This window comes from Lagenorhynchus albirostris, chromosome 7 (genome assembly GCF_949774975.1).
Source record: "Lagenorhynchus albirostris chromosome 7, mLagAlb1.1, whole genome shotgun sequence".
Classification (NCBI taxonomy): Eukaryota; Metazoa; Chordata; class Mammalia; order Artiodactyla; family Delphinidae; genus Lagenorhynchus; species Lagenorhynchus albirostris.
Genome location: NC_083101.1, coordinates 87,662,530 through 87,689,625, shown reverse-complemented (window position 1 = coordinate 87,689,625; position 27,096 = coordinate 87,662,530). Strand labels below are relative to the sequence as shown.

General features: G+C 42.2%; 1 protein-coding gene across 8 annotated transcripts in view; it reads left to right on the top strand.

The window, feature by feature from the left end:
* CDC14B (cell division cycle 14B) overlaps positions 1–26,877 on the top strand; it is a 107,593-nt gene extending 80,716 nt beyond the window's left edge. For 2 of the 8 annotated variants that reach the window (XM_060155399.1, XM_060155392.1), the window contains exons 10-14: positions 902–1,040; positions 1,213–1,372; positions 2,083–2,180; positions 11,999–12,115; positions 17,036–20,718. In XM_060155399.1, the coding sequence (XP_060011382.1) occupies positions 902–1,040; positions 1,213–1,372; positions 2,083–2,180; positions 11,999–12,115; positions 17,036–17,072 (551 nt within the window). In that variant the 3' untranslated portion in view covers positions 17,073–20,718. Of the gene's footprint in view, positions 1–901; positions 1,041–1,212; positions 1,373–2,082; positions 2,181–7,023; positions 7,169–11,998; positions 12,116–16,671; positions 20,719–24,732 lie in introns of those variants that run through there. The other 6 variants (XM_060155398.1, XM_060155394.1, XM_060155395.1 and 3 more) reach the window with 6 other exon arrangements.
* Positions 26,878–27,096: the final 219 nt, after the last annotated feature.

Below are 27,096 nucleotides of genomic sequence, written 5' to 3'. Positions count from 1 at the left end.
GGCCCACACACATTACGGAGGGCAGTTGGCTTACTCAAAGTCTACCAATTTCATCCAAATACACCTGCCAGGTTGACACATAAAATTAACCATCACAGGAGGTAATGATACTAGTCTAGACGAGAGTAAAGGAAGACAGCAGGAACAGAGTGGGGAAAAAAGTCCACGTGCAAATAGGTATAAAAGTAGAGTAGAAAAAACAGTTGGATGAGGGAGAAAGTACAAGATGTTAAGCCTGTATTTTTAGAAAGATGGTGGTTCCATTAACTGGAAACCCAGAGTATAAAACACTGCACTTACTGAGAATCATCGCTTAGAAAGTGATTTTCAATCTTGGCTAAACGTAGAATCATGTGAGGGATTTTAGGAATCTCCGTGTCCAGGCTGCATCACATACCAGTTAAAACTCTCCAGTTGGGCTTCCCTGGTGGCACAGTGGTTAAGAATCCGCCTGCCAATGCAGGGGACACGGGTTCAAGCCCTCGTCCGGGAAGACCCCACATGCTGCAGAGCAACTAAACCTGTGTGCCACAACTACTGAGTCTGCGCTCCAGAGCCTGCGAGCCACTACTCCTGAAGCCCTGGCGACTAGAGCCCGTGCTCTGCAACAAGAGAAGCCACCGCAGTGAGAAGCCCTTGCACTGCAACGAAGAGTAGCCCCCGCTCACCACAACTAGAGAAAGCCCGCACACAGTAACAAAGACCCAATGCAGCCTAAAATAAATAAATAATAATAAAAACAAACAAAAAACTCTCCAGTTGATTGTACTGTGCATCAAAACATGAGAACCACTGTTGAGGGGAGCAGAATCATGGGAAGCTTTTTAAAAAAAATCCTACCTGCCCAACAAAATTCTGGAGCACATGACACCAGGTCTCATTGGTTTGTTTCTTTTCCTAGCTGGCCTTGGACGAACAGGCACTTTGATAGCCTGCTACATCATGAAGCATTACAGGATGACAGCAACCGAGGCCATTGCTTGGGTCAGAATCTGCAGACCTGGCTCAGTGATTGGACCTCAGCAACAATTTTTGATGATGTAAGTGGATGGAGAGCTTTTGTAATTCCTCAGGAACGCACGGGTCTGGAAAGTGATGGGAAGTAGAATTTTCCTTAGGCTCCAGTAACAGCAGATAGTCTAGTAGGAGAAAGTTGTTTGTATGTATCTTTCTGGAAGGCTGTATTTTGATCTTGTTACTTAAATACTGTAGGAAACAGGCAAGCCTCTGGATGGAAGGTGACTATTTTCGTCAAAAGTTAAAGGGTCAGGAGAATGGAAGACACAGAGCAGCTGTCTCAAAACTCCTCTTGGCTGTTGATGACATTTCAATCAATGGGGTCGAGAATGAAGACAAGCAAGAACATGAACTGGTAATCGAACCACCCCCATCACACTGTTGTCATTGCTTTAGATGCTGCTGAGAACTTTTTAGGGCATGGAGAAAATTGTAGATACAAATAATAAAGCACATTTTGAGGGATTATCATCACACATTTTTGTACTTATTGCCCTGTCTAGAAACTTTTTAGTCAAAATAGTTAAAACAAGGTTATGTGTCCTTAAAACTAAAGTTTATTTTTTGTTTACTCACAAGGCACTGGTGATAAAAAGAGGTATGTGAAATACACTCTTTAGATGGACCTCGTGACACCCCTTTCCCCCATTTTTTTCCTATTTCATGGTAGCTGATTTAGGGAACCAGTTGTTCTCAGATGGGAACTTTAAAGAACCAAGAGTTTAGGGGGTAGCAGTACTATATTAAGTGGTGGTAAGTAGATTGTGGAATTTAAAAGAGAGTGTTTTCAATACTGAAAACCCATTATGCCTCTTCACTGTCAAAATGTTTTATAACAAGAGTGCTATTGGGTTCTTTGTCTATGAAAGTCAACTTTTGGTTGTCTTGAATTGTGTCCTGTACCTTTATTTTGAAAGCAGCAAAATATTTTAGAGTTCATCAGAACGTTGAAGTATATTTATGTGTGTCTGTGTATGATCTGTATGGGTAAATGTAGATGCTATGCTTCGCTGCATTAATAACTACAGCTTAAATCATTAGCTCAGTGTTTTTCTACTTACACAGTACAGTGATGATGACGAAATCAATGCAGTGACACAAGGTGATAGACTTCGGGCCCTGAAAAGCAGAAGACAATCAAAAACAAACGCTATTCCCCTCACGTGAGTCTGATTTCCTTCGTGTGGTTGTAGTTATTTCATTTGTGTATAAGGTCCTTCATGAGCAATTTTTCCTGTACATTTTCTCCATGGTTGCATGCCCATTATGCCACTTTGAAATGAATATCTACTTTATTTAAAATCTAAGTGTGTTGCCTAAGAAGCTTTTAACTATCCTTCGTTTATCTCTGTCTTGTGTTGCAATCTCGCTAGCTCGTATAGATAGGAAAGCACTATTCCGAGTGATTTTTCTCCATGGATAATAACTGTCGGCTAAAAAAATATTCACAGCCTAAAAGTTGAGAGTTATGTTTCATTTGGAGGAAATTTTTAGAACTTGAAGAAGCCCGGGAGGCAGCATCTCAAGTTACCCTGAGAGAACTGCTCCAAGGAGGCGAGGAGGGAGCCAGGATATATAGGAGTTTTGCAGCAAAGGTATTCTGAATGTCAAAAGATTACTGTTAATAAGAGAAAACAGATATCCCAAGTTAAGGAATTTAGCGCTTTTCTATGTATGGGAAGATGCAAGAGTCTGGGCTCACTGAAATCCTTCCTTTGATATGCACCTCAGCTCTCTGGGGCCAGTATCCATGCTGAGTTTCCTCAGGGCTCACCATGGGGAGTGGGAGTGGCTGCAGTCTGATGGCTGCTAGATGGCAGGTGTTCTTTCCTTCCTGAGTTCCCCCAGGGCTCACCAGCTCATTGTTGGCTTGTGGCTATAATCACTGACGACCGTGACATCCTTTGTTTACTGATATGACACACAGTATTCCATTTCTCATAAACATGTTACATCCTCAAGAGAGTGACAGAAGATATAAACTGTAGAATAACTGTAGATTTGTCCAGAGTTATTAAAATTGTTAATTTCTTTAAATTTACTACCGTATTACACATAATTTGTTTTGATATGGTAAACTTTAATTAGTGGTGACACGGGGGCTTAGTGTCATTATTTTAAGTCAACAATGAATTGATTAAACTATATTTTTGTATTAATTTTTCGTTGGAGGAATTGTTCAAGTTACAGAAGCAGGTTTAGTATGGAGTTAGGAAGTTTTATAGTTATTGGGTTGTGTGTGTGTCCACTTATACTTGCTTCTGTAAGTGTTAGTTGGGATTCAATCTCATGGAATGTACAGGATTGTTAGAAAGATAAGTAGAATCAAAAACTTGACCATTGTACTTTTTTGGGGGGGCGGGGGGCTGGTACACAGGCCTCTCACTGTTGTGGCCTCTCCCATTGCGGAGCACAGGCTCCGGACACGCAGGCTCAGCGGCCATGGCTCACGGGGCCAGCTGCTCCGCGGCATGTGGGATCTTCCCGGACCGGGGCACGAACCCGTGTCCCCTGCATCGGCAGGCGGACTCTCAACCACTGAGCCACCAGGGAAGCCCTCTAGGGTATTCTTTAGTAGATGCTCCCACCTATACCAATGGATTCTTTCCTTCTAGTACCTTTCATTGTGGGGTGGGTGTCAAATTTTGCACCGCCCCCCTTTTTTGGTGATGGAGATAGGTCATCTTAGTATTCAGTAAGCATCTTGTAATATGGCAAGGAACTATGACATAGTAAATGGTTATGGCAGAGAAGAACAGGCCTTTTTAATTAAAAGTAGGTCTTCACTGGTATCTTCTCATAATCTTAAAATCCAAAGTAGAATTACACTTAAGGGATGTGTCATCGTGGGCCACTTCCTTGGGAGATTCTTAAAAGACCCAAAGTAAAGGAATGAGTTTTCCAAAATAAAATGCCATGTGAATGAAAGGCATCAGTATTGTTATAGGCATTAATTAAGCATTCTCTTTGCTGTTTAGTTGTGCATTCAATCAACTAGAATGCTTTAAATAATTTATTTAATTCCAAATGCCATTTTGTTTTTAATTTCATTATAAGTCTTCATTTAAGGCCTTAATGTTCTTTTTTTTTTTTAGTTACTATTTTTTAAATTAGTTTATTTTTAATTTATTTTATCTTCGGCCGTGTTGGGTCTTCATTGTTGCACGTGGGCTTTCTCTAGTTGCGGCAAGCGGGGGCTACTCTTCCTTGCGGTGCACGGGCTCTAGGCGCACGGGCTTCAGTAGTTGTGGCACACGGGCTCAGTAGTTGTGGCGCACGGGCATAGTTGCTCCACGGCATGTGGGATCTTCCTGGAGCAGGGCTCAAACCCGTGTCCCCTGCATTGGCAAGCGGATTCTTAACCACTGCGCCACCAGGGAAGCCCTTAATGGTTCTTTTTATTTAGAAATAGTATGGTCCCTCCAAATAATCATTCTGAACCCAATTTTAGACAGGAGGAAACAGCTAGTGCCTTAGAGCAGTGCTTCTCAAACTTCAGTGTGCATTTGAGTCTCCTGGGAAGCTTGTTAAAATGCAAATAATGATCAGTGGGTCTTCTGTACCATCTGATTCTGCATTTCTGGCAAGCTTCCAGGTGTTAAAAGATGCTACTGGTCCAGGGACCACACTTGGAATCACAAGCCCTAGAAGGTGGATAATTTTGTGGGCTGCTTTTAGTCATGTCCAGGTTTTTTGTTCTGTTTTTAAGAATCTTCAGCATCAGTTTATTTCTCAATAGCTTGTTGCCTTCTGTTCAGAAGTCAAGCTGGGAGTCAGGGATGGGAATTCTGCTTAGTCAAAGGTTCTGGAGTTCGATAGGGCTTATAGGAAATTTTCTTTAGTTACTCTGAGTCTGCTATCTTGTGAATGTTTTATAAGAGTTCAAATCATTTGATGCTCCTTTCTAGAAAAATGAGACTATAAAAGTCTCTTCCGTAGCTCGTGGATTTGTGGAAACATAAAAGAAAACAATAAATGTAGACTAAAATTAGAAATATTGTTGGAAAGCAGAAGATGACACTAGATGCTATGACATTTATCTTGGTATGTGAGGTTCCCTGGGATGGTAGTTGATGGATGGCTAAATGATAGTAACTAGCAAAGACCAGTGGAGGAAAGACCAGCCTCTGTGCTATCCATTTGCTTAGTTATCTATTTACACCCCCACCTTACCCTAAAAGGAGTAAAGAACACTGGCCCTTTGCTCTGAAGCACTCTTGGCATTCTTGGCATGTGTTAAAACAATCTTTCTTTTTTTTCTTTTTGGCCACGCCTTGCGGCTTGTGGGATCTTAGTTCCCCTATCAGGGGTCGAACCTGGGTCCTCAGCAGTGAAAGCATATTCCTAACCACTGGGACTGCCAGGGAATTCCCTAAAACAACCTTATACTTGGTAAAAGTTAAAAGAAAAAAAAAAAGCTAGCTCCAGATTCCCTTTAATTGTAATTGTAATCCCCCAAACAATAGAATAGTCCCCAAACCACCCTCTTCCCATACACACAATTATGCGTAAACACCCTGAGAGATTTAAGATTAGTCACAGCAGATTTTCCTTCCTTCTCCTTCCTTATCCCTTCCTGCTTTTTCAGACCCTCTTTGCTGTTACAGTCTTCTCATTTTTGCTCTTATTTGTAGCTCTTTTGGCCCTAGAACAGGAGGTCAACTGGAGATTTCCTTTCCTTCCCAAGTGTTTGTTGTTATTTTAGAAATATTTAAAAGTCCCCTGAGAGAGAGTTTACAGCAGCAGCTTGGGTTGAAAAATCTAAATTCAATTCCTGCCTCCTGATTTTGACCCATCTGTCAGCATGGACATGTTATTTTGCTTCACTGTTGGTACTTAGCCAAATGAAAATGTTAAGAGGGAAAGTTAATGAAAAATATATGAGTACTGGTGATTCTTAAAAGAAAGTTATAGTACATAAAGTAATCCAGTCATTGGTGTCTGTTTTACAGTCAATATTTGGGGAGAATTAAGTGTTAGAAATTGTAAAATTAGTAATTTTTTTTTTTTGCGGTACGCGGGCCTCTCACTGTTGTGGCCTCTCCCGCCGCGGAGCACAGGCTCTGGACGCGCAGGCTCAGCGGCCATGGCTCACGGGCCTAGCTGCTCCGCGGCATGTGGGATCCTCCCAGACCGGGGCACGAACCCATGTCCCCTGCATCGGCAGGCAGACTCTCAACCACTGCACCACCAGGGAAGCCCAGTAAAATTAGTAATTTTGTCAGAGAGCTTGTCTGATCCTGACTATCATGAGGACAGGAAATTATGTAGCACCATGATCTTGAAGTGATCTTCAGGACATGATGGCAAGTATATTATTGTCTGTGCCAAAACAGATTGGGTAGATTTTGTAACTTCATCCATGCTGCCTATTTTTCTGCATTGTGCTGATGATTTCTGCTAGGTTTATTAGGGACAAAGGAAATGATGCCTGAAGAGTGGAAGCGCATCCTATGGGAACAGGTAAAAAATACAGATATAGTTAGCCTTGAAAATCCCTGAAAACCACCTTTAACAGTACAGTGTAGGTGGGTGTGTTTCATCATTGAAAGATAATTCTCACGGCAGGAGCTTTACTAGAGGAACAAATGAAAATCTATAAAGCAGACACATGCCTGTGTCAGTTCAGGGCTTTTTTTGTTTGTTTGCCTTGTTGGTTTTGCCTCCTTTTTCTCTGTGATTTGGTTTTCTGTGTGCATGTTATGCTTTTTGAAGAATTTCAATCGCATAGCTGTGACTCTAATTTCAGTATCATACAATTAAGTTAACGTGGGGTAGTTATCCAACTAGAGATTGGGTCTAATCTTTCTTTACCAAATATCAAATCGGTTTAAAACTGAAGACAGCATTTTTTTCCAATGTAAAATAGCAAAATTTGATCCCTGTTTCCTGCTCCTTTGCATCGCAGGGTATCTAAAATTCACACGTGGCTTTATTTATTTATTATTTTATTTATTTTGGCTTCCCAATTTGAACATCTGTTCTTTCCCCTTCGCCCCTTTCCAGATGTTCCCTAGCTGTGCTGACCTCTGCACTGTGTAGTGTTGTCATCTGGTGGATTGTTTGTGACTACATTCTCCCCATCCTGCTATTCTGTCTCGATGGTTTAAGAACACAGTAGCCATCAGGACCCTTGACAGATAGCTGCTGTGTAAGTGTCCCATTCCACTTCTCTACTAGCGCTCACCTCTGGTGTCCAGTGTGTTTCTCATGATGCATGTTTTTCTCACTATCAGCTCTTCTAGCTTTGTTGATTTGCCTTTTTTCAAAGGTTCTTATTCTGAATCTTTGCACTTCATGGGTTGGTGGCAGGGAAGGAAGTCTTCTCTGTTACTTTCATATCAGGGATATTAAAAGTAACACGCTTCGTTTAAGATGTGCTTACTCTTAACAGATTTTTTGAAATAGCGATTTATGATGACAATGACGTAGTTTCTTTTTCTTATCAAAAATGTATAGTTACTTTGGGGTAATTGGGGTGGTTTTCTTTCAGTCAGTTGTCTGTACAACTTTCCTCTGGTTTTCTAGAGTAAATATTGTTAATATGTCCTTTCCAATCTAGCAAAAAGAATTTTCCCGCTGGTTTTCTGCTGTTAGTAAAGACTTTATTTTGTAGCCATGAGGTCTAGTGAGCATTGCATCCTTTTTCACCTCTGATTCTGCCATTGTACACGGTGCTCTCTCAGCAGGCACCTGCTTCCCTAATAAATATTCTGTCTTGAATATGCAGAATTTTCTCCTCTTCCTTGTTTCACTTCCTCCCCTTTAGGGAATACAGTTAAGTATAGTTTTCAACACTTGGTGTTGAATGAAAATAGGAAAGCAGAGAAAACTGGAGTCCTTTGTTTATGTTTGTGTTTCCACATGACAGTCAGTGTGCTCCTTTTTCCTTCCCACTTTCCTCCTTTCCCAAAAGTAATCAGAATGCTTTTATTAGGTTAATAGAGGCAGAATTTGTATTCTCTTGATATCTTTCATTATTAAATGAATACCTTCACAGTGAAGAGACTCCTTTTCTGCAGAAGAATGTGACAAGAAGCTTTCCCGGGAACATCATGTTAAGACCAAGAGCACAGAAAGGAGGGTGTATCCTGAGAGACTGTGGTTCACCATTACCCTCTTATGTCTAGGCTGCATTCTTTTTTTCTCTGAAACATTTTCTTTAGCTCAAATTTTAAGAATTTCTTGTCTTGTTCCAACTTGGACTTGGGGGTTATAAAGGAATACAAAAGTGCCTTCTAGGATCTCCTCCAAAGTAAAATTCCATTGCAACCAACTCTAGTACTTTGTGGTTCATTGAATGTTTTCAAATGGCTAGAAAAGATTTAAAAAACTAGCAGATGCCATTCTTTTAAAATTAAGGAAAAGCTGCTTAACATGAACCTATATATGACGTTTAAAAAAAATCTTATTAATAACAAGCTTATTACATAGGCACATATACTGTGTTTCTGATACGGATTATCCCTTTAGGTGTTTTGTTCCTTTACTTCTTTTACCGAGCCTAGATGTGTCACACATTTGGACTCAGGGCCGTCGCACACTGCATAGATTTATCCTTCTCAAACTATTCCGAGTGGCAATTTCAAGCAGGCGGAGTCATTGCTAATAATGTTTAGGCGCTTCATGATTGTATTATTTTTTGCAGGGTAAGTTTAAAAAATGGTCTCTATCAGGCTCTTTTCTTTTTAATATTCTATGTAAGACATAACGTTTTTTGTTATTACTGACATTGTATTTCTAGCCCAAAGCAGAGTATTCACTTTAGCCTGCCCTGATTAATTTGGAATTTACAGAAACAAAAGCTTTCAACAATAACAATAATGTGAACAGATATAATCCTTAGAATTATCCTTTGAGGTGACTACTCATGGGCACTGTTGTTGACATTCACCTCTATTGGCTGATGATGTAGCGTCGCCTGATAGGTTGTTTCCTGGCATGCCTGGAGAGCTTCCCTATAACAGCACTTCACACGCTGCTTCAGACCTTTTAGACAGTGGGAAAAGCATCTCTGCAGGTTGCAGGGCCTCAGGTCCATCATGTTGCAGGCTCTTTTTGTATCAGTGGTGGACAACCAGCGTAAATAGTGCATGGCTGCGCTGATGGCTTCTCTTCTTGCAATGAACATTTATTTTCAAAGTACTCTGTGACTTGATAGGTGAGAGACCTGGCTTTTCAATTTTTTGCTTTGCCTCAAGTTGCAGATATCTTTGTATCCAAAATCGGAAAATATTGGGCCTCAAAAGATACTGCAGAGAAGAAAACGAACTCTAGTATGGGCAAGAGATAGAAGGTAGGACTGAGGGTTCTATCAGGAAAAGATGGAAAGGAGAAATGACATTTGCTAAATGTTGTCCTGCAGAGCCGCGTGATTGGCCTAGTGTGCAAGGTGGGGGGTAGTGAGTTCCCACATCCCTGTGGCAGAGTGACTACTTCACACGTTTACTAGCTTCACCCACCTTAGGGTGTTAACTTGTAGGATATCTCAGGTAATAACTAAGTGTAGTTGCTGTGTTTCCTTCGCACTTTATTGATGCATAACCTACAGATGTAATAACTGCTCTGTTTTTAATGTAAATAACTGGTGACCTGAATCTTTACTGATGAGATTAATACATTCCAAATTTCTAGCATGCTCTCATTTTCAAAATTGCACCTAAATTATTAGCTATTAATAGTATATTACTTAACATGAATTGTTTACACTAACTTTATAGAGAAATAAGTACTTTTAAAAAGATGTTTCCTATCAGCCTAAAATATGATTTAGCAGTAATTTCTTGTTTTGAATAGTATTTAAACATAATAGCTAACTTAAGAAATCAGGAGGTAAATTTCCTAAGCAGGCAATGTATATTGGCTCTTGTTTTTTCCCTCATATTAATGATTTTACAGTGTGATGGTTGATACTTTTGACCCTAAGTGGCCTCAAATTATTTGAAAAGTAGTTTTTGTAATTCAAAAAAAAGCCAACAGGAGTCTCATTTTCTCCATTTGTAAAAAATGGACGACTCAGATGTTTTTATAGAGTAGTAATTCGGCTGAACTGGCTCATGTGGAAGGACTAGATTGCGAAGTAACGGAAAACAAGGTTGAATGCAGCTGGAATTTGGGGACCTTTGCACACAAAACTGAGGTGTTTTGACTTTTATTTTTGGAAAAAAAGACTCAGATATATCTATGTGTGCATGTATGTGAGTGTAGTTATGAAAATAACTTCTGTCTCATTTCAAAAATAATTCAAAAAATAAAAACTATAATATTTGAGGTAACTATAAAAAAAAAAAATGGAGATAAAATTCATGAGCCTCACTGAGTGGGTGAGAGCCCTCGGGACAGGGCCTGGGCCTTAGAAATAGCCTTGGAAGCATTGCAGTTGGTTTCCGTTTTGTTTTGGTTTTTTAAATGAAAAATTCTAGATTCACATTCTTAACAAAGACAACTAAATATTTCCTCTTCACTTTACACAATCAGAAAGAATTTAAAAATAAATCCTTGTTTTCAAGGAGAGAATTTATATGCCAGGGCAGTTGGTACTACCTCTTCGATAATATAATTATGTCTGCATATACATTTTCTATTTTGTTAAAACAGTCAGCATTTAGGATGATAAAACTTTATCAGAAATCCTGAATCAAGCATTGGCTCATTTACCCAGGATCAGTTTCCCTCAGTGAGATTGAAGGCCTGATTCATAAGGCTTTCAGAAATGTTTCTTGGATAAAGAGAAACAGCTAGGCTAGGAGTTCCCCTCCCTCAGCCTTCTACTCCTCTCCCCCAGATGGCTCGAACACTACTGACCTCCAGACTTCTGCTCTGGTGCAGTACAACCCATTGTTTTTTTAATGATGAGAAGTTAGTATTTTACTAAATGTTGAATGTCCTATGGTTTGAGTAATATTAAGATTATAAGAATTGACTACATTTTAAGGACCTGGCTTTGGTTATTAACTAATGTGGTGTTAACACAGGCATAGGAGGTAGGACTGGCTGCTAGTTTGTTGTAATGGTTTCTTTTTACGCATGATCTGGGTTCTCATAAGTTGTTGGCTATCTCACCATTATGTTTGGATATGAGAGGAGAAAGCTTTTTAAAGTATTTTCTCTCACAGATAAATAAAAGTTGAGTATATGTAAATGTGTATGTATGCGGTTCAGTGTTTTAGTCATTATCTCTTGAAGAAAAGAATTGCTTGTAAAATTTTTTGGTGTTTTCTGCTGTTGTCCCTCTGACAATTCAGTGAGGAATTTTAAAACACCCTCTACTTATGAACAGGTATTCTGTGTGGGCTTTATCTGAGGGTGTTCTTTCTGATTCATGAATTTGCCTCCTGGGCAGTCTACTCCCATAGGTCTCAGTTCCTTGAGATGTCTAGAGTTTAATGAAATCAAGTTTCACAAAATTTAAACAGCTTCACTTTAATGGTACTGGGTGACTTTGTAAGTGGTTGTAAGCCAGCCCAAAAATTTCTGTTTGAACATACTTTTAAAATTTGAAATGTTATAAAAAATTACTGTTGATTTGATGTCAATTGCTTGTACTTCCAGCTCTGAAGAGTGAATACTGTATATATATTTATATTCGTAGTCTTTAGAATTTGGGGTTTTTAAATGATTTCTTGTGTTCATGACTAGAATTCTGCGAATTTATTTTTACTTTGGGGCACAAAAATTTGTCTTACTGATTGATTTCTTTGGTGTGGGAATCGCTTGACATGCCAGGTCATTTCATTTTCCAAAAGCAAAGTTCTTTGTTTATCTTTGTGTAAAACCTTCATAGGGAAATGAGATGCTTCATTTCAAAAGACCTTGATGTAAAAGTGTGTTTCAGATTTTTTTTTTGGCAAATGTGCTTATGGAAAATCCTGTCCGTTCTCAAGAAAATAATTTGCACTAAAGTGCAAAAATGCCTTCCTCTGTCAAGTATTTGCAAATCGCTTCAGTGAATATAATGTTATCTTTTTCCAACTGTTTTCAGAGTAATTCTTCAGTCCAGTGTTCAGAGCTGTAAAACATCTGAACCTAACATTTCTGGCAGTGCAGGCATTACTAAAAGAACCACCAGATCTGCTTCAAGAAAAAGCAGTTTTAAAAGGTGAGAAAAGAATCCTACTCTTCTGAAATGTTCTCAGCATTGGTTTTCCAGTTTAATCTTCTGGAGATAGAAATGAAGACAGGAGAAAGCAGAGTCCCTGTGGTAGGAAATTAATCAAAAATGTTTCACTTGTTCATCATCTAAGAAAATCTGGACCATTTTAATTTGGGGTTTTGTTTTGTTTTGTTTACAGAGGTGATTCTCAACACTGGAAATGTGGTCTCTGGGTCATGATATGGGAAAGTTGAGAATGCTGTACTATTAAGAACTTCCAAAGCTCTCTGTCAGGACTTGGAGGAAATCTTTCTGTCTGTATATCAGATCCATCATAATTGTTGGAGAATTAGTTGTAAATAAGTGTGATGGTGGAAAAATGAGAACTCCCGTGAGTTTGGGATCCTTCTTTACCTAGCGACTATCCTCTTGGCCACAGTCTCTATATACCCAAGAGCGCTAGCCTTTTCACTTTCTGGCCCAGCATCTTTCACTTCCTTCATTAATAGAGGCTTTCACAAAAAATTGGACATGTTCTGTGACCAAATCCATTACTCACCATTGTTTTTGGATGTTTATCATGGACTGAGACATTTCATTTTTAACATATTCCAAAAACAGATCCCCTTTTAGGGGAGAGCAGTTTGCCCGCTTCCTATCATCTCAGGAGGCATAGGCAGGCAGGCACCTTTTTTGTGTTTGTGTATCTTTGCCTTGAGCTGGCAACCCGTGCGGTCCTGAGCATGACAGTACCGTGCTCAGGGCACAGTGTTGTCTTATAGAGACCACGAGCAAGCTGAAGATAATCTGAACCAGACTTTAAAACGTCCTTCACAGTTTTCCTTGCTTCTTTTTGGCTTCCCTGCCCTCAGATCTTTGAGGCTTTGAGCCTGCGTTGACCTTCAGTGCTAAGGTAGTCTCCGGTGCAGTCCCACGGCAGCCTGTGTCCTGAGGGACTCACTGACAATCTAGAGAGCTCTGTGTGTTTAGCTTTTGTAAAGAACTGTTCCATTCTGCCACTCTCCTTCTTTGTACAGTTTCGTACAGTTTTACTACAATCTTTTACTTGCCAGAGAACGTGATAGTGCCTCAATACAAGTATTTGAGAATTGGGCACTGACTCCTGATTTTAGGGTTTAAAACTTTTCATTAGAAAGGTATCAAATATTCATACTCTTTGTACTCTCATTCACTGAGAAGAATATTAGAGAAATACTGACAGAAAGTCAGATTTAGGTACATTATAACATAATATCAGAAATGTTATTTATAATAGTAAGAAATAGGAAATGATTGATGAATTCTGCCAAATGAATCGAGAGTCATGTTTTCAGAGGAAAGTTAATGACCTGGGTTAATGGCTCATGGAGCAATAAGTGAAAAGGGCTACACGTAAAAATTATGAAGTATTGCTCTAATTTTGTAAATGTAAAATATACTTTATATATATATGTGTGTGTGTAAAAGTGTATAGATGTGTAAATATTTATAAGCTTAAATATTTATAGATGTGGACATTTCTGTTGGATTGGCCAAAAAGTTCGTTCGGGTTTTTCCGTAACATCTTACCCAAAACACCCAAAAGAACTTTGTGGCCAACCCAATATATATGTAGAGAAGTAAGATAAAGGAAAAATATGCCGTAACGCTAACAGTTCTTCCGGTTGGTAGGGCATTTGGGGATTTTTTTTCTTTTTTTCTATCATTTTCTTTTCTTCTAACTTTTCTACAATAAATGAGGGGAAATGCGAGTTTTTTAAACTTTGACACTTTTATGGAAATTAAATTATTAAAAATTCAAATAAAGGGCCTGCTGTTGATGATAGTTAGACATGTTTTGAATGGACATATTCTTTTCAGACTTTTATCACAGCCGGGTGTGTTTTGCACATTTAATTCTGCTCTCTGCTTTTCTGGATGGCGCTCTGCAGGTTTCAGAGGAGTTGGCTAGAGTCCTGGAGCCGGGACTGCACTTGCCTGGTCATACCACGTTCCTCTTAGGGTGTGGCCATATGGCAGTTTTTCCATCTAGGTCTTGTCTAGTGATCTAAACTTGTGCTTCTCAGCAGAGGTGGTTCCTGATTGCGGTGAGCATCTGCCTGAGGTCCCTGGACTTGTTGCTTTGAGGGCCCTAAAGTAGAGTTCAGACTGAATAGCTTGACCAAATATTGAAATGGCCCAAAGAAAGCAGTTTTCAGGCATTCGGGATAGTGCTGAAAACCAAAAAAAACTTCTTTTAAATTCTGAAATGGACTTTCAGAGATTTGGAGGGGCGAAGAAGTAAAACAACGAGAGTTAATTGGGCTTCACAGTGCTTTTAACCATGCCCTCCATGCCGGGTCTCCTTTACCTCTTTCTGGGCTTTGACCTGTATTGGCATCACCTTAACCGTGACCACATACAGCTCACCAGAGAAAGGCAAATACGTTATGCACAGGTCCCATTCCCTGCTTCTAGGAAATAACGGGAGTCAGCACCCAAGCTGTAGCCTGAAGTTTTTGTCCTATGGGATAGTATTCGTTTGTGGTTGGAGGGTAGTGAGAGAATTAACGCAATTGTACATAATCTGATTCAGGACAAAATAATATGAGCTAAGATTGTTGAGTAATTTTAAAGTATTGAATAGAAATCTTTTCTTTGAACAGCAGTACACACACACACACACACACACACACGCACGCGTGCACACACAAAATAGTACACCATTTTTGCACCATTTCCGTGTACATTCATAAACACTTGCAAGGCGCCAGGGTTGCCAGTCTGCTGTTATTCCCATTCGTGAGGCCTTCTCTCTTGCAGGTTGATGTTGTTTGTACGTCATCATCATCATCTCTATTGAGCCGTAGAGCTTGACCTTTCATTTCCATGTTCTATTCTACTCTTTGAGGCTTTCCAGGATGAAGACCTCACCAACGTTCACTTTCCATTGATTTAGCTCTTTTGATTTTTGACAGTTTACTGAGAGGCTTTACATCTTGGAAGAACTTTTCCACAAACATGTTAAAAGAGCAGTTATTTGGAGACTGCAAAAATATGAGTTGTGGGGAAGAATTGCCACCATGTTTCTCTCATGGCAGGTGACTGATTATTCTCCCACGTATCCATTGAACATTAGCCACATCTAAGCTTAAATCGTGGGTGACAAGCTCTGCTCTGGCACAGCTGTGGCAGTTCAGGCACGGAAGCACTGGAGCGTCTGGTGGCGGATGGGGTGCTGAGAGGAGTCCGTGTAGCACCTTCCTCATCCCCTTTCCTAAGTCCAGAGAAGTAAGTTCATGGGCTTCTACACCTCCCACTTCCTGTTAGAGCTAGAAACCCATTTTAATGTTTCTGTTTTAATAATGAATCCACTGAAGAACCAGCTAAATAGAATTGGCCCATTTTTCAGTGTTGTTGTATCAACTCTGAAGGGCTCCCTGAGAATGAGTCTCGAACATTTCATCATCGAGCCTCTGATTGAGAACCTGTAGCCACCTCATTTGATGTCATTCAGTTCGGTTCATGTCTGTACACTGCTCACCCATTGAATGCATGTTTCTGTAAGCTTATACTGTTTCTTTGGGGCAGTCTTTTGTTTCTTTTTTTAAAAAAATTATAACTTCATTTGTTTTCTAAGAAAACTGTCATGTATAAGTGCCTTTTTTATTCCAAGTTGCATCATTGGGAACCATCACTTTCTGCTCCACCTGCCAAACCAAACAATGTTCATTGCTTTGGGGCATTTTGTACCTAATTATTCATAGTTTGGAGGAAGATAAATGCTCAGGCTCGCTCTTCAGCCTCTGAAACCAGGAGTCTCTTCACAAGCCCTTCAGTTGGCGTAACTACATTTAGGACTTTGGCTTTTTAAGTCTTCTCATTTGTGACGTTTGCCATCATCATACCTGTCACTGCTTCTTCTTCCTTAGAGTCTCAGATCTCAGTGTCTGTTCCATCACCTCTGGGCTTTAGTTCTTTGTCATTGCCATTATGTTTAAAAACTATATCACTGTCGAAGCCCCAGAATGTTGTATCTAAATACTCTTCTATGCTGGTTACCTCTGTTCCTTTAAAATATTAATCTCCCTTTGAAATTTCAGATACTTTCCCTCTTGGCTCCACCAACTAACCTGGACCTTTATACTCAGTTCTCTATTGGGGTCTCGGAAAACTAAATGTTTGATTCGGATGAGCTGCTCTGATAGAGCACCGTTATCATCATCCAAGTGGGGGTCACCTCCAGATTGGAATTGGTTTCTCTCTTTTCCTTTGCTTTAGTTGTTCTCTGAAAGTTGCTATTTAGTTGAAAGCTAAAGTGATCAGTTGGGGAAGGAAAGAAAGGAGGTAGGGTGAAGATCAACGTAGGTCCATTATTCACGAACAGAAGAGGGTCGGCGGCTGTCCCCTTGCAGCTGTGCAGCAGTGCGGAGCAAGGTGGGAGCAGGTGCGGGGTGCCTGGTGCGCTCTGCTAAACTGGAAACTGCGTGCTGTGCCCCAGCTTTTTCTGTGACCGACTTCTGGCTTTGGAAATAATCAAGTAACACTTCTTTATCTTTTCATTCTTTCCACTTTTCCCACAGCCTGATTCCTCAGAGGGAAAGAAGGAAAAGGAATGCTTTGCAACAAATGCCCTTCATGGCATTATGGTACTCTCATTGCTCGGCCGCTTTTGCACTCCCTTCTTTTTTTATTGTTTTTCTATTGTTTTTTAATTTTTTGCAGAACTGAACCTTTTTCTGCTCTGCCTCTTCTCTCCTGTTTGTCTTTACTTTATGGTTGATATTGTACTGTCTTTTCCAAAGTATCCGTCATTAAAGAATTATACAAAGTGTATACTTTTTAGCATGTCAATATTTTTATTATGTTGCCTTCCTTGTCTTTGATAACTACATATGGGACACTTAAAAGCCTTCATGGTAAAATCCTTTTTTTTTTCCCCTGTAGTCCCTCCATTTCAAGGACTAAAACAGTCTTGCGTTAAGTAAAAACCTGTGACCAGAACTTGAAGGAAGACTCTAGGAACAGAAAACTACAACGGGACTTTAGCACAATTTATTTGGAAACAAAACAGAATTGCAAAAGCCTTAGCTGCTTTCCACCTAAGAAGTTTATTCAATGAAGAAAATGTCCACTGGAATTTAAATAACTACATGAGTTTGGGTACAAGTGAATGACTCGAAGAGGGCCCAACTCTCCTTCTATAGAAATGTCTTTAACAAAAAAAGCTGTTGTAAATTAGTCTCAGGTGTAAATATCAAAGCCCTCTGTTATCAGGAGAGCTGACTAGTCTGTGTGGTGCACGTGCGTCCCTGTGATGGCAATCAGTTTAGCTGCTGGCCTTCAGAAGAATTGAGGGTCTGATGGAGGTTTTTTACTTATTTATTTGCTGTTCACCCTGTGTCAAAATTTATAAAGATAAAACAAGCATTACTGAAATGGTACTTTCTGTAATTTGATACTATTTGGTTTAATCATCTTCACTTTAGTATTTGTAATACTGTTATAATGTTAACTCTGTCAAGTACCCAAGCTGCTTGTCTTCCACCAAAGAGTGCTTTACTAACAAGAATCTGTGAAAACCACATTTGAAGGCTGTTGCATGTTGCGGTACTTTGGTAACCTAAAACTTTCAAGAGAATGTTAATAGTAGCTTTAGAAGACTCAGGAGGAGAACCTGGCTACAGAGTTGGAAGACGGTTGTTAAGTCATTCATTTGTCATTTCGAGACTGAAGAATGCCAAGGCTGCCCACTATTTGGTTGCCCAGTCATACAAATTAAAATCATATTTCCTTCCATGCAGGAAAAAACCCCACACTGTTGGTGTTTCCCCTGGAAACAGTGATCCCAAATAATGGTGACTTTTTAAAAAAGTTACTTTGTTAGGGTCTTTCTCTGTAGCATTGTGGATTTTTTTTGTTATGTGAATGACCTAAGGCCATTCACACATCCTTTGGTTTCAGTGACAGTTATTCGTATCTGGATTTCAGTTGTTTGTAAATAAGAAACTCACTGTTGCCTTTGGTTAGGGAATACAACTAATAACTCTTTGCAGAGTGCCTTCTCCCCTCAACCCCACAGAAACACAGCAGAGTCTGTAATGTAAAACAATCATAAAACAGAATTTATTTGCTGCTAAAAAAAACAAAAAGTGGGTCCCAAAAGAAAAAAATATTTGTAATCATCTTGGTTACCTCCATAAGAAGTGAATGGTTTAGTTATTGCTAACCAGTGTTTGCCTGTCCTAGTCTGGAGAATGGGGAGATGATACAATATTAAAAGGCAAAATGCCTTCACGTTATAAGATGAATGAATCAGGACAGTAGGCAATTCCATTTTTAAAAAGCTGCCTTTTTAATACAAATAGGAAGAATAAGGAGTGGTTGGAATAAACAGATTAAAGTCTGCTAATGCAGAAAGTAATTAGAGGACGGTGGATCTATTTTGGTATTTACTCTCTTGGAGTAAATTGTAAGGTTGCCTAGTTTTGAGGGGAGATGGAAGATGCCATTGTTTTTGGCCAAACAAGCATTTGTTTGAGGTGCTCCTCACTGGGCACCATGAGGGCCATGCCAGCTTTTTTCTGAGGACTGGACCTCAGAAAAACAGTGTTTTTCTATCCCTGGAAGTTCATAAATATAAAGACCTACTTACCTGAGGGAAGACAGCTCTTCATTAAGCTTTGAGTGGGAGGGGAAACCTTCTGTTTGCTGTGTTGGTCTGGGAGATGATACTAAATATTGAAGCTGTGCCCAGGCGTTAAACACTGAATTCTCAGGGCAACTCTTCTTCCCTTTATACTTTGAAAGGCCATCTCCTGCATAAACAATCCCGGTAGTTGTGAAAATCAAACTTCCGTCTGAACCGTTCTTGCTGGTCAGGACAAGTAAACGTGCCGTCACCCTCACAGCGAATAAGCTATTTGGTGTCTCTTGGGCTTCAATGTACCTTTCGTTTTACAAATTGCCTTTCTGTGTGGCTGCTCAGGTGTCCAGCTAGAATTGCTGTCACTGTGGTTCTTTCTAAAAATCCTTGTATTTGACGGGCTCACTGAAATGAGTCATCGCAAACTAGTCATTTGTTAAAGAAGCCTTCCTTGGAACACACAATCTGGGATAGTGCTTCAGACGGATCGTATATAGCACAGTGTTAAATGTACTGGGGACATCTAGAATCTAGGAAGTCTCTGCATCTGATTGATGGAAAGTTCTTCCTGCTGTGAATAAAAGTAGACTCTTCCCCCGGCCCCCAACTGAAACTTTAACATACCCAAGAATCTTCTGAGATTCTCATTTTTAATTTGTTATAGAAGATCTTGTTGCTATGGAATATGAAACAGGGCATGTCAGATGGAGAGATTTCTTTAACTTCAGAGCCTTAAATAACTTTGAAAGTACACCAAGACAGTTTCCATTGGAATTAAAATTAGAAATGAATATTTTTAGGTGCCCTTGAAGCTTTCTGGGGACTCAAACTATCAAGAGTTAGGGACGGTCCAAAAGAAGGGTGGTCTGCCAAACTGGGTACCTAGACATATAGACAGACTTCCATTGTGTAATGCTACAGAAAAACTAGAAATCCCTCTAACCTGTCGGTGAAGAGGGACGGATCCTGAGCAGTGCCTCACTAAAACAAGCAGCCTTACTTGTCAAGATGTAGCTGCATCTAAGCGGCCCGCCACTCTTCTAGTCTCCAGAATTTTTCTGCTGTGAACTCGATCCTCTGAGCCTGTCCCCCACCCACTTCCTTCCCTGCCCTCCTCCGCCTCTCACAGGGGTGATTTCTACCTCTTGGGCCCCGACAAGATTGAAGGAGTCCCCAAGTGTTCTCATGAGTCCCCAGGTGTCTCCCCTTGGGTGAACCCTTTGGCATCTGGTGTTCTGGGCCGCGTCATGCCAAGAGCTCCGGGAGCCCTTCCCTTGCTTGACCAGTGGGCCTTGCGTTCCTTTGATGTTTGTCAGAAAGTGGCTGAGCTGCTTCTCTTCATACAGTTTTTAAAGTGATGATTGCATTTTGGAAAGCAGTGCTCATTACAAACAACTTTAAAAACATGTTTTCATTCTTTCCTAGTTCTTTCCCACCGAAACTGTCCTTGTGGGGCTAGCTGCTGCTCTTCCTTTTCTCCTAGATCTGAGTATTCGCCATGTCACTAAGTGGAAATACTACAGATGTGTTTAATTGACTGGACAGTTCACCTAATCTGTGTAGGAAATTACCTCCTTAATTGCCCAGTAGAATTAACTGTCAGCAGATACATTCATCTGATTATATTACTGCAGTTTTATATTAATGATTTGCAGACTTTTATCTAACCTGCCCTCATGTATAGATTATTAAAACTTTTAAAATGTGACTGATTAATCAGTATTGGATCAATCGTTGTCTTGATTTTTTTTTAATTAAAATGTATATTTCTAATCATATTTTATAAAGCTGAGAGAACTAGTTGAATGTTTATTTTCCTGAAGGTATTTTTAAGATAAAGCTTCATAATGGCGTGTAAACTTTGCATATCTATATAGTTTGATACATATTGTCACATTTGTGTATTGTAACTGGTTTTATACGAAATGTTGAATAGTGGAAATTGTATAATTATAATCATGTAATTAAAAGTATTAACCAAACAGCCTTTTGAGTTTTTAATTCACTTATCATTCTGAATCGTGGTAGGCAGTATAAAGTGGATGTAACCCTCTGTAGTATTAGTTTGCTAGGACTGCTATATACCAAAATACTGTGATCTGGGAGGCTTCAACAACAGAAATTCATTTTCTTATAGTTCTGGAGGCTGGAAATCCAAGATCAGGGTGTCAGCAGGGTTGGTTTCTTCTGATGCCTCTCTCCTTGGCCTTTTCTCTGTGCCCTCCAGTCCCCGGGGTCCCTCTGTCTGTCCTCCATTTCTTATAATACGAGTCAGGTTGAATTAGGATCTATCCTAATGACCTCATTTTAACTTAATTACCTCTTTAAAGCCAGTGTCCCCAGAAACAGTTAGTTACATTCTGAGGTAGTGGTGGAAGGGCTCCAACTTAAGAATTTGGGGGTATACAGTTTAGTCCATAACATCTTACCCAGGATAAGACAGTAAGCAAGTGAGGGGGCTCCTGCTAAGAACGCATTCACACACACCCACTAACCAGCTCAAGGCATGCAAAGGTTTGACTTTTCTGGAAACCGCTAAGGATAAGACACAAGTAAGTCAGGCCCTTAGAGTCTTGTAGGTTATATGCACCGTAGCCCCTTTATTTTGCCTGCCAAGGTCAGGATTAAAGTGCTGAGTAAAGGGCAGGACCAGTGCTAGAGCACTTCACATCCCAATGTATAACCCAGGATGGCATCCACAGTGTTAATCACCTGCCTTCCCTGTCGGTCTCTTGCAGGGCGGAATCCTAAAAGACCTAGCTGCCCACACCATCATGCAGAGGTTGTGTCTAGGTTGTAGGAGTCTGTCAAGGAGTGCTGTCCAGTTCCCCCAAGGAACTTAGCTTTGATTTGTGCTAGGATATGAGTTTTCAAAGTACAAAGCAAAGGGATCTGTCTTCTCACCCCTATCCAAACTCCTCCTGCACACCACTACTCGCAAAGAGCGATTTCCAGGCTCTGCAGCGTCTGCCTGCCCCTCTATGGTTTACCCTGAGACCCGTGCTGAATCGTGTGCCCTCCTGCTGACCCACTGGAGCTCAGTTGGCATGGGCCAAGCAACTCAAGATACACGAGAGTGTGAAAGGGGCAGGCTTGGCAGCAAGGCTCTGAGGCTTGCAAGGCTCTGGATGAAACCATAGGGCGTGTCTGTTTCTCGTGGGAGCAGCTGTGGCTTCCAGGACTGTGCAGTGTGGGCAACCAGCCTCTGAGACCCCGGCCCTGTAGGTTCTTGGTCTCCTTCTCTGTTGTTGACCACTGTCCAGTTTTCATTTACCACGTGGACAATTTGCTAAATCCCTCTGCTTCTGTTTCTCAAGTAAAATGGGAATAAAGAGAATTCCCACCTTAACAGTTATAAGGAGAATTAAATGAGATAATACAGCATTTGGAAAGTGCTTAAAACAGCATTTGGCACACAGCTTTCAATAAATTAATTTTTTCATACATTTAAGGTAATTTTCTCTAGATAATTGGGTAAAGACCAATTTTTTGATAGCAGATTATGGTCCCTCAGTATCCACTATTTTTGGTACCTGTAGCATAATTCCATGTAAGTATCATGGTGTAAGTTTTTAAAGAGGTCAGACTGTTTCGACTTCCGAGTCTCTTGAGAGCGGTTTGTTCAAGGCAGAGCAGGGGCATAGTTAAGTAGAAAAGGCCCCTTCCTGAGGCCCCATGAGTTTATTTAAATAGCAAGTTGATAATGGAAAGAGCAATTAGCAATGTGCGTTCTAAAATGAGCTCTGCCACTTATTCTGTGACTTGGGGATCCTTTATCTGCCTCTTGGCCCTCCCTTTGTTCATCCGTAAAATTGGACCAATAAACGCGTAGTGTTTGGATTAAGAGAGACCAAAGTACGCGATTGTGGCATAGTATGGGGCCCGGTGCCAGCGTGGAGCATAACATCCACCACTGCTTTCTTTTCCTCTGCCCGTGGGTCTTCAGTGCAGCTGTGGGTGCGTTGGAAAGCCGTGTAGTGGGAGGAATTCTCCACGAATGTGATTTTTACCTTCTCTGCAATATGCCATTACTTCAATAACCGTTCTCTCCCCATTGTTGCCCATGTAGGTAGTCTCCAACCTCTTACCTTTATACCACTGCTTGAATATTCCCATATGTAGATTCTTCCTGGGTGGTGCTGCTTATTTTCTTGGGATAAATTCTTTGAAAAGGCATTTCTAGGTCAGGGATATGCAAAAGTTTATAGCTTTCGTTGTACAGTGCATCAAAAAGGAGCTTGGTGTCATTGTTTGGAACACGGATTCTGCACCCAGACTGGGTGTAAACCTTTGCTCTGCTGCTTGTTAGCTGTGTGATTTGGGCCAGAGTGACAATATCTAATGTGGCTGTATGAGGATTAAATGATTTGATATTTGCTAATTACTTAGAACAAGCACCTGGTACATACTAAGAGCCGTATATATTATGTTTAATTTAAAAATTAAAATATTACCTTAATGCTCTTCAAAAGGACTATGATACATTCTGTGCTCCCTCTGTCCCCCATCAGCAGTTGTTGTGACACTGCTGAGCTGGTTCATTAACAGGAGGACACTGGCCCTAGGGCCATGGGTCGTGGTCACCATCACTCCCTGCTATATATTGTCCTACCTTTCCAGCTGCCCCATTATTCAGATTCGGGGCATTTTGTCTTCTAAGTGGTTGGCATGATACGCCCCTATGTTATATATAGTCTCACCATTTTCTCAGCTTATGGGAGAAGCACGTGGACTCTGGGATCCCCTTTCAGGTTCCTCTCCAGGTAACCCCAGCTCCCTCAATGGGGAAGCTGGCCCAGTCCGTGTGCAATGGAGGTCCTTCTGCGCTGCCCCTGAAGCAGGTCTGGTCTCCTTGCCTTGTCTCTAACTGTGTCTCATTTCTTTGCTAGAAAGTCTGCATGACTTTGACATGCTTCCGGATGACGGGCGCTCTATCCACACAGAGGTGCCCAGGTAAGGAGGCCTCCTGCAGGTCGGGAGCCTGGCCTTGGCCCCTCTGATTCTTATAATGGCCAAATATCATAGGTTAAATGAGGAGAGCCTTTGGGCGGGAATAGAAAGAGTGGGGGAGGTAGTGAGGCTTGTGCGTCGTTTTACTTGTAGAAAGACAATGGTTTCTCTTCATCGTGGGTTTGCTTCCCTGTGTAAAGCAAGATGATTTTTCAGGCAGACAGTTCTTCCTTGTGTAGGACTCCAGAGAATGCAGCCAGTCTGGCATTCCTTGCAAACCTACCCCCCACCAACCTACTCAATGCCAGTCATGTCCCGGCTGTAGAGTAATCCAACCCCCCGCCCCCACCACCACCACCAGCATAGTTTCAGCCATCCTCAGGAGGCAGTGCTGCCCCCGGTTGGGAACTGCTGATTAGGTTCACAGTTTTACTTGTGAGGTCACAGAAACAGCAGCAGATGCTCTTGGGACCCTGTAAAGTGAATATTGTTCTCCTGCCTCGTTCTCCTCTGGCCCAAGCCCCAGCTGGCAGAGGAAGGGGTCGGAGAAAAGGTTTCATCTGTATAGGAGGCAGCAGAGGCTAACCCTGGGTATAGGGCTCACGAGTATTCATGAGACTGGGGGACCCTGAGATTTTAGGCGGGGCCTTCCTGCCTGGCCCTGGCTTATCAGTGTAGCGGCCGTGGGGAGGTTGCCCATCCTGTTGTCTCCATCCCTGTGACGGGTCTGTTGTGACAGCTGGACAACACACGGAGTACCGTAGGCAGACCCGTGATTGGCACGTCCTTAAGCGGCAGCTGAGCGTTCCCTCCACATTGGCAGGACAGGAGTGAGGGCAGGGAGCGTGATGGCTGCTGGCCACCCTAGCTCACTCCTGCTGTTGAGCCGTTCTCTCTGGCCAGCCCCAGATTTGCCTTGCGGTTAACCAGGGAGTTTAGAGGATGAACCCTGGGGTCTTTTCTCCAGACAGCATAATAAACTAGTAACCCCCCTAAGACAGGTTCTGGTGTTGTAAGTCCAACTCTGTGTGTCTCCCACCTTTTCCAGCGATGGTTGGATGTCCTGGGCTGTAACCTTTCTAGACCGACTTTTAATCTGGCTCGGGATCCGCAGGGACTAGATCTTCAGCGGTTTCTCCTGGACACCACAGCGCTCACCATCAGAGATGTTCTCAAGGTGCAGTTTAAACCTGTTTCCTCAGGCCCGTGCCTCAGCCACAGCAAAGGAGTTTTTGCCTCGTTCTTCCACTGGGTTTGGAGATTTCAGCCCAAAGCCAGAGCTGGGACTTCCTGTAGGTGACCTGGGGGGAGGACTGGGTTGGGGACATGACCAGGCTGGCACCCCCTCTGGTAGTGGTGCAATCCCGAGTCCAGGTCGACAGCATTCCTTGAACTTTCTTACGTTAGAGGTCCTTGTGACTATCTGATGGGAGTTGGTCCCTGTGGCCCCCCCCAAAAGCAAAATTTTGAAGACTTCATAGACAGGCCCTCCATGGCATCACAGCATCCAGAGGCGCTGTTCACACAGGTGCAGTGTGAAGGGTGCCCCCTAGAGGTGTGCCGTGAAGGAGCCTATTCACCAGTCATCCCAACGCCCCCTTCTGGGCCTTCAGGATCCTCGGTGAAAACCCCTGAAGGATGCCTTTCCACCCTGGTCACAGGACCCTGGGTTGCCACTTCCTTCGCTGGGCCACCTGGGCTCTGCCTTTCTCCTGCTTCCGTTCTACCCACCGTCCTCTCCCTCTTACTGAACACTTCTCTGGCGTCCCCGCTCACTTCCACTCTCACTTCCCCTCACCACCAGAACACGTAGGTTCTGATCATTTTGCATTGCCAAGAATGTAGGCCTCACCTCAGGTACTTTAAGTTTTCCTCCCTGTTGCTCTAATGCTGCTCCTATCTGAGCAGGTGCGTGAAGTGCAGACCAGAGCCCCCAGCACAGTTATGCGGGTGGTTCATCAAGGTGAGTGAGGTCCCCCGGGGCTGGGCAGTGCACACCTCTCTGGAGGTATCCTCGATGCCTCTGGCAGGGTGGCTGTTCTTAAGAAAATAGTTTTCCTATTTTCTGAGAACATTTGAGAACTCTCAGAGCCCCCTGAGGGACTTATGTGTAAGTTGATGCCACTCCATTCTCATGACAGGCGTTTCCCAGCTCATAAATGACTGTGCTCCCAAGTCAGTCTTCTGAAATGGGGCCACATTTTGCGAAGAAACAAGGCAGCTGGTGCTCTCCCCACACTATGGGGCCACTTTTGCCCCATAAAAGCTGTGATGGGTTAGAGAACCCTTGTGGTTTGGTTGGGGAAAGTCCTGTTGCCTTGGAGTCATGGGAAACCCATGGCCAAGGAAAAGGCTTTCCCAGAGCAGCAGGAGATGGGCAGAGGCCGCCTGGGTCAGCGGAGGCCCCTGGAGTGCTTCGGACCTCAGGCTCCATGAGGCCCCTGGGAGAGCCCAGCTTCTGCTCCTGTCTCCACCAGCGCCTCGCCGGCAGCCTTGAACCTGGTCTCGTGGCCTCTCAAGTCTTGGCATCTCCACCTGTGCAGGAGACCTAATAAAGCTTTCTAAGAGCACTTCAAATGTTTTCAGGAGAACGTGTCACAGTGTGGCATTGCCCTGAGCGCCACCCCACCACAGGGAGTGGCTAAGCACGGCAGCACACAGCCCCATGTGGTCCTTCGGGGCCCCCACAGAGGTCCATGTGTCCTCTGGCCTTTCCCTGTCTCTCTCGGAAGCTTTGTCAGAGGGACTAATCAATTAACTGGAAATTTCAGGAGTGTGTAGAAAGAACACAGCTTGGGCACCGAATCATCTTCTCACCCCATCCCTGCCCAAACACTAGCTAGGGAGCAAGGAAGACGAATGTCCCTTCCTGTTCCCTGACTGAAAAGTGATGAGACAATTACAGACCAGCACATAGCAGTTGCTCAAGAAATGCTTGTTTCCTCAGGTTACCCAGGCTCTGCAAAGAGGGTGGAGGGGGATCCTTCAGACTTAAAGGCCATTCAGGCGAAGGGCAGAGCCGTATTGTTAGGGGTGCATCCTTGGGCAGTGCTTCCTCTAAGTCAGGAGAGCGGCTCCTTTCAGAAGGAGGGGAGGCTGTGATGGGCATGGTCGCATGGACAGGCTTCTGGAGTTGGCTCCTTGACCTAGGTGGTGGTTACAACAAAGTTTTTGCACTTTTATCCGTGTTGTATTTTACAATAAAGATTTCTTTATTTTCTGCTTTTTTCCTTCCTCATTCTCCTTACTGCGTAAATACAGAGAGCCAGGCAGAGCCTTACACTTGGGACACGTTGTGGGCAGTGGTGCCGGCAACCCAAGTACCCGACTTCAGGCCGATGTCGGGAGGATGTGGAGGTGAGGAGGGCAGGACCCTGCAAGCTGTTCAGCGTGTGATCCCCATGGAGGCTGA